Source organism: Micrasema longulum, unplaced genomic scaffold (genome assembly GCF_059751315.1).
Source record: "Micrasema longulum isolate JH-2025_06_02 unplaced genomic scaffold, ASM5975131v1 h1tg001259l, whole genome shotgun sequence".
In the NCBI taxonomy this organism is placed as follows: Eukaryota; Metazoa; Arthropoda; class Insecta; order Trichoptera; family Brachycentridae; genus Micrasema; species Micrasema longulum.
In genome coordinates, this window is record NW_028278446.1 from 1 (window position 1) to 11,572 (window position 11,572).

The 11,572-nt window shown below is 30.1% G+C and overlaps 1 protein-coding gene across 1 annotated transcript; it reads right to left on the reverse strand.

Annotated features, from left to right (window-relative positions):
• Positions 1-9,577: 9,577 nt before the first annotated feature.
• On the reverse strand, positions 9,578-11,291 carry LOC148276198 (uncharacterized). Its single transcript, XM_088234567.1, has 2 exons — positions 11,059-11,291; positions 9,578-9,848 (listed from the first exon to the last, which is right to left on the reverse strand). The coding sequence occupies exons 1-2, from the start codon at positions 11,205-11,207 to the stop codon at positions 9,620-9,622; spliced, it is 378 nt and encodes a 125-aa protein (XP_088090693.1). The 5' UTR covers positions 11,208-11,291; the 3' UTR covers positions 9,578-9,619.
• Positions 11,292-11,572: the final 281 nt, after the last annotated feature.

Below are 11,572 nucleotides of genomic sequence, written 5' to 3' on the forward strand. Positions count from 1 at the left end.
TATGGCGTCAGAGATGATTTAATGGAAATACTCATCGACAAGTCGGTAAAGCATACCGTGGTAGATAGAGATAGCAGAAATGTTAAGCATACAAACTAGTCCAAGAAGAAGTTTAAAAATTTGAAAATTTGTTTTCAGGCGTTGCCTAGTAGGTATGTGAAATAATTCGATCAAATAAATCTCTTAACAGCTTCAGCTCTTTAACTTCACTAAAATCAACAGATGGAAGATTTAAAGAAATATGGATGTTCAAACATAGGCAAAATGGTGGATGTTACACATTGTGTAAAGTGGCCACTTAAACCAGCTAACGACAGGCCATAAGCTCTGTAAATGCCTAGACTTCCATATTCTCTTTTCTAAAATGTTCTCCATTTCTGTTGTAATTTGTTAAGTATGCCGCCTCGATATGTCATTAGTATGAAGATAGCGTTTGCACAGCCAAGGTATTTAAAGGCAGGTAGTTAAAATAAAATAATTCAGTACTAGATACCATTTTATAATTAAAACAGCTTATTTATTATTATAAATAAAGATAAAGATTCTACAATATGTATTCATCACTGGGGAATGGCAGCTTGTATTTTCCATAAATACTGATGGTATAATTAAATCCTCCAGATAGAGCAGTCGTAAATCTTATTGTTGCATTAGAGAATTCCAATCCACCACCAATAAGAGCAGCAGTACAATTTTGAGTATCTCCTTCTTCGATGGCTTCCATGTATGTTTATTTACATTAAAACCTCTATAGACAACATCTCGCATTTGGACAAAGTTTTCCAAAGGTTTTCGGGTTTCTATTTTCCTGTAATATATTAAATAATCAAAAATTAGGTAGGTGCATTGCATAAGCCAGACATTGCTTAGCCAGACATATTTATTTTATATTTTTAAAATTAATAAGATACACAAAGCATACAAAAAAAACCTGCTAAACCACTGCTTTATTCAAACATTTAAATTTTCAGACCATTTCCTAAAAGTCGTAAATAACTTGTGCTAGAAAAATGGAAGTTGTGGTAAAGTGAGATTTGAACCTCGGACCTTTGGCCTGTTAGTCCACAATACGATTACGGGACCATTACCCGGTTTATATGAAAAGTTATTTCAGTGCGCTCGGATATTTGGGAATATGATTAAACAAAAATTATGGAAAATCAAACAGTCCTTTACTAAACATTTGCCCATTAAATAGGAGCACATTTTGATAATTAAATAATACTGTAAAGCTTACAAGAAATGCCCAAAAGACAATTTTAAAAGTTGGGTTTAATCTGACCCACCACCGCCACATGCATACTTTTTTGGACCAGAGGTCTTTAAGAGTGAAAAAATAAATTATGTAATATCAAACAGGCACCATCTTCATCATCATCATCATCATCATCGTACCCTATCCATACTCGATGGTGCATATAGGACTGCATAGTTAAACCACATGCAGTGTATCTTAATTATCTGTTACACGGGTGAAAGGTAAGTGTCAGTACAGAGAAAATGTAATATTGTAAAGTAAAATCACTTTGAAAATCAATATATCATGTCAAACCCGCCAGGAATCGAACCCAGGACCTCAAGCATTATAGGGGAGTGCGCCAACCACTACAAGGACTTATCATCACTCAATTTCCTTATTCAGGATTATTATATTAGTACTACTGTCATCGAGTCAAAAACATCCGTCCTGGATTCTGTTTCTTTTTCACACACATAACTGTATTCTTCATCCACCATTGGATGTTCATACACGGAAACTATCTTATCTTATATGATATTTTTCACTATTTAGATATTTATCAATCTTATTTACATATTATAGTTAAAATGAATGCTCACAATGTGGAGACCATAGAAAATTGCTTCTGACGTATTAAATTATTATGAATGAATAAATATCATTTAGATAAGTAAATACAGTAGTAAAATATTTTTAAACCAAACATTGCAGTATTTTAAATCCTGTCATATTTTCACAAAAAATTAACCAGGAGGTATAGAATTAAGAATAATCCAGAAGGAGCGTAGAATCATATTTGAATACATCGGACTGTGTCCAATAATCCCCCTACTATGCCCCACTTTCACCATGCGCAAACGTGATGTCGCCGCGTAATGTTGCACGATGGGAAAAAATATAATCATAACACAAATGTAAGGTAAAAAAAAAGCAATTTGTTAATTTATCTAAAATTTTATTGTGCACGCGGAAATATTGATTTACACAACAGAGTAGATAAGTAAAGAGTAATTAAATATGAGTAATTGAATTAATGAACTTTAAACTTAAAATATAAAACAAATTTTATTTTACATAAACCGATATTTTCATATCATGTTAAATAATATTTGATATTTTAAAGATAATATCGGTCAAATGTTCACCACAGAGTTGTTTAATCCGAGGTCCAATATTCATTATTTCTTTTATTAGATGAGCAAAGTAGGGTAAACAAATTTACTACCCTGGCAACACTAATAAAATTTCCATTTTGTTTCTTCAACAATCTGACAGATAGAAAAATAATTCAATTTTTAAGTAATGCATTTGCTACTTAAACATTAATTTGCTAATTACACATAAAATGTGATACCATCCTGTTTTTTTAAGATCCTAGCAGTATTTCTACACTTTAAAATGACACAACACGGCATAGTTGAATTCAAATCAGAAGTTGCGTACTGAACGACGTCTACAAAGAAACTAATGGGTCAAAACGTAAACCTACTCATTTATGAGTAGTTTAGTCACCTTCTGTTTGATGTGCGTATGCGGTTTCTGGACTATTCTTAATTCTATGCCAGGAGGTTTAGCAATCATTTCCCAGTTAGAGGAAAGCAGATATAAAAAAATAAATAAGAATATGACGAAAGCTGTGAAGAACTCGATATATAAAAAAATATATTGAACATATCACAGGTAGCGGATATTCTGCCGAAACCACATCATATAAATTCACAAAAAAAAAACTAAATAAAAATATTCATTATCAGTAAAGTGAAAAAATGTTTCTCTTGTAATAATACATTTTATTTTATTGAAATAAACGGCACGTAGTGCCTTTTACATATTAGTTACAAATACAATTAAATATACATACATGTAAGCATAAGTAATACAGAGCATTTAAAACAATATTATTAATTAGCAAATTAAGAAAGTCTAAAAAAGATAAACTATATAAAATAATTTAATATTACCAGTTATAGAATTATCGATAAAAAAAAGATAATTTGGTATTAGAAATACTTGAACCAGTTAAAAAAAAAACTAAGAAAACAATTTTGAATAACATTTAAAAAAATAAATTATGTATTATTATTTAAAACTAACACTAACACACACGGTAAATAGTATATATTTATGTATAAAAATATATAATGATGTAAAAAAAATGATGAAGAGAAATATTTTGTACTTAAAAATTAATTCAAGTAAAGAAACGAAAAAAGAAAAAAAAAAACACTAATAAAGATCTCTTCGCAACAATAAAGGTTTCAGCTCTTTAACTTCACTAAAATCAACAAATGGAAGAATTGAAGAAATTTGGATGTTCAAACATAGGCAAAAATGGTGAATGTTACACAGTGTGTAAAGTGGCTACTTAAACCAGCCAATGACAGGTCATAAGCCCTCTAAATGCCTAGACTTCCATGTTCCCTTATTTAAGGTGTTCTCCATCCCTGTTGTAATTTGTTAATAACTAATAAAGAAGTTTAAAACAATTCTTAACAGTAGTAACAAATAGTTACCTAGAACTATTACCAATGAAATAAAGAAGAAGAGCCGTTCTATATGTACTAAATTTCATGTGAAATGAGTCACCAATGTCCTGGTACTCATTGCCTAGAGAGTGAAGTCTATTGATGACTGCGTTTTTATCATATGATGTCAAAGTATTGTTGCCACAGTATTGGTAAGTTTCCCGAGTTGTCCTTTTCGGTACATTAAAATTAATTAGTGATAAAATTGCAGGGGTGTCAAACATAGAATGTTTGACACCCCTGCAATTTATTATATTTTATATAAATGAGGAAAAAAAAATTAAACTGCACATAACTTTGGTTCAAACCGTGAATCATTAATATAACCCGTGGATCAAATTCCGAGATGAGAATCATCCAATTAGTGTCTCTTTTACAGAATTTGTATTTATTTTCACTTCATAAAACAATTATTACATTTCATCTTTCTTCCCCAAATTAAGGTTATTTATTGATCATCATTCCCTTTCTGCACTTAATGGTGCATAAGATACTGCATTGATGCACCAATCGCAGCGTATCTTGATAATTTTTCTCACATGAAGGTAAGATGATCAGTCTTATGCTTCAGGTGCCAGTCCAGGGGACTATGAAATATTCTAGTGTGAAAACACCCTTTTAAATAAATATTTCAAATCAACCATTTCGGGAATCGAACCCGAGACCTCTTGCATGGTAGGCAAATGCGCTGACCACTACACCACGAGGCAAATTTATATATTTAGGGCCGAGGCATATTTATAAGTTTGAATGATATTTAGAATTTTGTGATTCCTGACATTATTATTTTTTTTCACTAATTATTAAAAATATTTTCACATGATACGTATTTTTCTATTGCCAAAAAATTTAATCGAGGATTAGCTAAAATATCTCTGCTTTATTTTGAAAGGCTTATTCTATGTCATTTACAAATATGTTGTCAGCAGAAATTTGAAATGCTGTAAATGAAAAAATATAAATGATCGTTTAAGAGGGTGAAGAAAAAAAGCATTTCTTTTTATGAACCTTTCCGAGCCTGAGCATGGAAAAAATCCATAAGTTCCCAAAGAGGGTATCAGGAATACCCCAGTTGAAATGCTATAAATGCAACTTTAAAAAAAATGTTATTATGAATCATTTTGTCTTTATGAATCATCTCCCATCCACCATCAAAGATGTTACTACATTATCTCTGTTTAAATCACGTCTGAAGAAACATCTCCTTTCTCTTCTTTAATCTCTCCTCTTTTCCTCTTCCCTCTTTTTTTCTTTTTCCTATTGAGTACTAGTTTTGATTTATGGTAATTTATAAACAAATACATTTATTTATATTTTTATATATCTTTAGCTTTTCAATCTTTATTTTCTATTGAATATGTTCTGTAAATTGAATTATAAAAATAAAACAATTATTTTATTGGTTGGTTGGAAGAAATTGGCATTTGACAATAAGCCCGCCAATGTACAAATAACACTATGTACAAAAAGTTAAATAAATAAAAAAATAAATATAAAACTGTTACATAATATTTTCAGTTTTGGGAAAAATTCATACATTTTATTCATTCAATACAATTGCAAAAGGATGCTAAATGATATCGCACTCCACTCGGTGTTACACGTTGAATCACACTGATCTAATGTCACGCAACCCATTAGCAGAAGGTACAGTGGGGAGTTGGGAAAGGGAATGCTTGTAAAATCTAATGCACAAAATTCGGATTTTTGCGGTTATTTCTGGAAAAAGGCCACCAAATAGCAAGAAGCACACATACGAACTAACTTATTCAAGATTACTAAACTGTGGAACAAATAAATTGTTAGGCTTGCTGTTTGCACGGGGGAAAATTAAAGAATTATTCTAGGGTGAATATGAGATCCTAGGATCTAGATATCTAGGTACCCACTTAGACCCGTATGAGTTAATATGTAAATGTCAATATTTCCTTTACAATGTTCATTCTAGTAAATATTAACAAAAACACAAAATGCTTTTTTAAGGGAAGAGTCCCTCTCCTCTCTCAAACAATTTATACTTTGTCTCTTACACCATTTCAAACTGTCCACGACAATTTGTTTGTTTTTTTAATTACTGGAATAATTCACTAAATCTCTTTAGATTAATGTATCGAATCAGTAAAAAATCACACAATTTTGTGTATTAATTGATAAGATTACAGCACTATCAAAACACGTAAGAAGTATAAAAAATCATAAGCTTGATAAAAATCAAAGCAGTTTTCTTTCAATTGCATCAACATAATATTATAAAAAAATGATATTTTCTAAGACTTTCTTGGGTTTGCTTGTGATCGCGTTCACATTTTACTATGTTGAATCAACAAATTGTACCCTAGACAACGCTGAAAACGAGGCTCGTGCAAATCTACAGCTTGGATCATTAACTGGCTTTTATATCATGTTGTACAGGTAAAAAATAATTAACCGAAGGTTTCTGCAAATATTTTGTTTTTAGAGATCCATATTTTTTCAACTCTCCAAAAGTAATTAAAATAATTTAATGATCAATCAACAAAGGTTTCAGCTGTTTTATTTGATCAAAATCAACAAATTATGGAAGAATTTGGGAAATATTAATACTCAAACATAAGTACATAAAATGATAAATCACAGTCTGTAAACACTCTTCAGTAAGTAAAATAAACTAGTCGGTGTCGAACAGATCCATAAACTCTGTAAATGCCTATATTTCCATATTACCTTCTCAAAGAAGAAGGTAATATGGAACCTCTTTAGGTTCGCCATCCTAGTGAAAATATGTATCAATCTTGATAAACTCCCTAGAGGTAAAATCCAGTATTCATCTACAAACATTTGGACTTACTTAAAACATGTATTGTTATATGCATATACAATTCAACAGATGCATATGGTTGTTGCGCCGGCAGTATTTATTAAAACAAATTACATTGTACAAATTGTAAGAAGATTTAAAACAATGTTCATTTTGATGATGGATTTTTTTCAACATACTTTTTTTTTGGAGAGCAAAAGGAAATTCATTCATTATATTTTGAAAAAATATTTAAGATTATTTTGCTGTAACAAAATTGCGTAAATTGTAATATTACAAAACTGTAATTGAGAAATTAATAATACTTCATTAAAGAAAAATGACTTATCAGTTATCACTGTTATCAGTAATCAGATATTGCGGGCGTGACGACGATGTATGGAAACATTTTTTTAAATATTTTTATTTCTATGAAAAAAAGTTATAGCCGAGGTAAAAATAATATTCTGAAACTTCCCAAAACAACATAACTTAACAAACTCTATGATTCTAATTTATTTAAAGTAAAAATACTTTAAAAACAACGATGGCATTTATTTTATAGAACAACAGCAGAGAAAAAAGGTGTGGATGGGATTTCTCAAACCGAAGATGTTGTCTTTAATCCTAATCGTAACGAACATATAATATACATAGAGGCTTTTGAATCTGGAGGTTCTCAAGACGCCACTGCCTCCCTTGTCAAGGGTGGACTAACACAGTCCTTTGCTACTATTAGGCTGAAGTCTGCAATTTCCAGAGGATATAAATATATTGTCACCATTTATGGAAAACAAGTACCGTAATTTTTTAATTGATAAGAAATTAATTTTTCCCTGTAAAAATGTATAAATAAAATTTAATACAACAAATCTCTTTGACTATCATTTTTTGCAGTTTGGGTTTTTATTTATTTTATAGAAACACACAATGATTCAATCACATATTGTAGATAAATTTGATCGGCAGACCAGCGAAGTTTCTAAATAATAATCTTGCATATTAAATTATAAAACATTCTTAAATGTGTGCGTGTGTGTATATATATGTAAGATCGTGTTCGGGTGTGTGTAAGTGTATGCTTGATTAAAAATCAAGTGGGAGTGTATCGCACCCTGATAGAATTAGTTTAAATTTATTTCAAAATAAAGTAAGGGGCATGTTAAATATATTGATGTAAACAAATAAGCATTATAATAAGAACAATTATGATAGAGGAAAGAGTGTTATGCTTGGTTAGTGCTACAGACCAGCAGATTGGAATAAATACTTATTTCTTGTCATACGAAAAGGGATATTAAAATAAATTTTAATTGAAAGGTTTGAAGTGTTGACTTTATAATTTAACAATTTAAACAAACAACATAGTATATTGGATATATAGTGTCTACTTTCATGAGTAAATAATCCATTTTGTTTGATAGATTGGCTGTACCTATAGTGTTTTATTGTTTTTATAATAAAGGTACTTTTTAAATTTCCATTACATGTTTTTATTTCCTGTCAATGTAAGTTACATATTGTGGGCTCCACACAACTGATGCAAAAGTATGAAAGTATACATACAAAAGTGTAGTACAGATCTTTTATTGTATCGAGTTTTTTAAAGGGCTTGGAAATTCTTAAAGTGAAGCCTAGCATTTGATACGCTTTTTCAACAATACAGTCATATTGAATTTTAAGTGGTCTTTGATAGGATATCTCCAGCCTAAAAAGCATCACTGTCACCTCATATAATTCAAAGGAAGAATGGAGGTTTCGTAATCTAATATATTAAGAACATCTGCTGATAATTATTATTATTTATACATGGGAAGGTAAATTTTGGTCTGTTTTATCACACTTGGTAATGTGTTCATTCTGTTAAATAGTACAAGAAAAAATAAAATAGTTGAAATCAAAACAATGTAGGTACAGTGCTGGCAATATTCATATTAAATTTATGTGGCTTGTTTTGTGATTAATTGATCATATGTTACTATAAGGTCATGACATTTTACTTTGGTACTGTTGTTTTCAAAACTTTCATAAGAACACCAGCACCCTTGATTGAGGGGGTTAAAAGCAAAACCGCCACTGTTCATGATCACTGTTTTTGGGAAGACTAACAAAACCAGTAGCCAAATGACACAACTTTTTTTAACACCTAATATTATTAATTATATTATTAATTAATTAAATATCAAAGAAGGGTACGCAAATGCTTGGATTTGCAATGAGACCGATGTATTTTTAAAAAATTTTAAGTATATTTTTATATTTGTAAATTGTTTATACCTCTGTATATGTAAAAGCCCTTTAAGCGTTAGTAAATAAATAAATATTAATATTGGCTTAAGAAATTAAGCGGGAATTTCTGGGATAAACAATGTCACCAATTATGAAATCAAATTAAAAGACGACATGTACTATACCTATAGTGAAATAAAATTACCTTTTGTAGATTCCTAGAAGTTAACTTCAAAAAAATGTTTCATGTTAACCTAATAATGATATAACCTCCTAAAATAATTCCTAGGTTTTCATATTCCATTCTTAAAAATATATTTATCTCTTTATAGATCTTTTTATTTAAAACCAAATTTACCTAAGTTTGTATAGTATTTGGTTCAAAAAATTGTTGCTGCCACGGCGATATCTTTTGGAACACAAGGAAAACTTTTGAATTGAAATTTTTGAACACTGAAATTTCCAGCCCAGCAATGATACCTTATATGTGCAGTGCCAGTGGTGCTAAAAAAACTACTACCCTCAAGCCTGTTTAAAGGTACCTTCATACGGTGCTGTTTGAAAAAAAATTGTATGGAGCATGGCTGTAGTTTGGCTTGCTCCATCCAAAACAGTAAAAGTAATATTTCGTGTTGCTGTGACCTGCCACGCAGGGCCACTCTTATTCTTTTTGACCCTTTGAAGCATTAATTTCTACTGGATGTTCCATATAAAATACTGTGCGGGGTCTTTAGTGATGGAAAAAACATTCCAAAAATTTTTCTGACATAAACAGAGTGGTTGAATAACAATTATGAACAAACTGAATAATTAAATAATATTTATTTAATAGAAAAGTGTTCTTAAATCTCATTTTCCGTAGATGCTTATTGTGTAATTATACCCCCTAGAAACAGCCGACTTGAGCCTGATTGTGGCATTGGAGAACTTAAGCCCACCACTGACAAGGGCAGCGGTGGCATTTTGAGTAACTCCGTTTTCAATGGCTGCAATGTAAGTTATATTTGTATTAAATCCTCTATAGACAACATCTTGAGTTTGGGATACTCCAGCTGTAGCATTTTTCACAGCTACTGTTCTGTAAAATAAAATAGATCAATGAATTGTCTACAATAAAAATTAAACACCACAGTATTTTCAAAAAACCGTAGGTATTATTTTTTATGTAATAACTTGTATTTACATATAAGTTACTAATTAAAATTATTTTTGGTAAAAGTATGTCATTATGTATTGTAAATATGTGGTATGGTGATGTATCAATTATTCATTCAAATAAATTTAAATGATTTCGGCATAGAATTAAGATAGATTTCGGTATTGATTTTCAGAATCTTGTATACAGTTTTTTTAACACAAGTAAAAGAATTTAAACTCATTTTTGTTTTGAAACAAATGTATAGTATTATGCCTCTATGAGGTAACTCCTTTAAGTAAATAAATACATTTTGGCAATGGAAAATCATAGGCCTGGAAACACATAATAATGAATTCCATATTTCTTTTTAAAAATCCATCTCTTGAGACATCTATCATGTTAAATCGTTTTTTAAAACCAAATTCCAGAATGGGAAGTATTTCAATGATCGAATATAAATTCAAACTAAGGGTGTCAAAAATACTGATTATGGCATACTAAATTATTAAGTGGGCGAAAGACTAAGGGCGAAAACAAATATTGAAAAAAACCTACCCTAACCTATATATTTTCGCCCACTCAGTATTTTTTTCGCCCAATTTATTATTTAATTCGGACACTTAGAATTGAATCAAACCACCAGAAAGAATTTAATTTTCCTAAATTATGAAACAAATAATCTGAAAGTTGAAATTATCCAAAAATTACTCTCATTCGAAGCTAGTTATAGAAAATGAATATAATTTTTATGGCATTGATCAGACTTAAATAAATCAATAATTCAATTTGCATCTAAGGAAAGAAAGACTAATAAAATCAAACGTCATGTTTTTTTAAAAGGAATAACCCACTAAGCCTATATTTTGAGGCTTGTCAGCAGGTGGGATAGAGGGGATATGGAAGGAGATAATGAAAAATACACCACAACAGACAGACCAATTGAAAAAAAATCTGTCTTGTAACTGGTGGGAATCGAATCCGTGACGACATTTCACAGTTGGCCATCTAACCAAGTGAGCCATGGCGCCTGTGCCTGTCTGAACTAGTTTACTGAACCAGATTAAATAAATAATTATTTATGACTAAATTACTATTTATATTTCAACCTAAATATAATTGTTTAAGTCCATTGAGTAAAAAGTAATTTTACCTGTATAACAAGATATCATTTGAACTCAGTGATCCAAGAACTAGATTTAAACGTGCTTCATTCTCTGGAACAAAGAAAACAGCCGATTGAGCATAATAAAATGCAAAGGCCACCACAAGCAAACCAAACAAATTTTTAGAAAATGCCATTTTTCTAATTAAACACTACTTAGATAATATTTAAAGAAAAGTGTTCAGAATTTATCTGTCAGCTTATTTTTTATACTCTTTATAATCATTGATAAAAATGTTACAATCTTATCAGCATAAAATAATCATACATTAATTTATAAGTATTTCATTGAAATGTTTTATATACATATTTCAAAAGCACACTTAGGCACTTGTTTTAAAATTACTGTTAAGACTTTTCTGCCAAGAAAATCTACTGGATAATAAACATTTATGTGCATTGAATTAATATGTTCATTTATTTCAAACTTTCCTTCTCTGTACTTGGCGGGTTTATTTTTGCATCATATCAATTTCTTCCAACCGATATGTACATTACAATA

Excerpts from the sequence above, each read along its gene's own strand:
- LOC148276198 (XM_088234567.1), bottom strand. The coding sequence starts at position 11,207 with ATGGCATTTTCTAAAAATTTGTTTGGTTTGCTTGTGGTGGCCTTTGCA. Across the intron at positions 9,849-11,058 it reads AATGATATCTTGTTATACAG|AACAGTAGCTGTGAAAAATG; the intron begins GTAAAATTACTT and ends TTTATTTTACAG.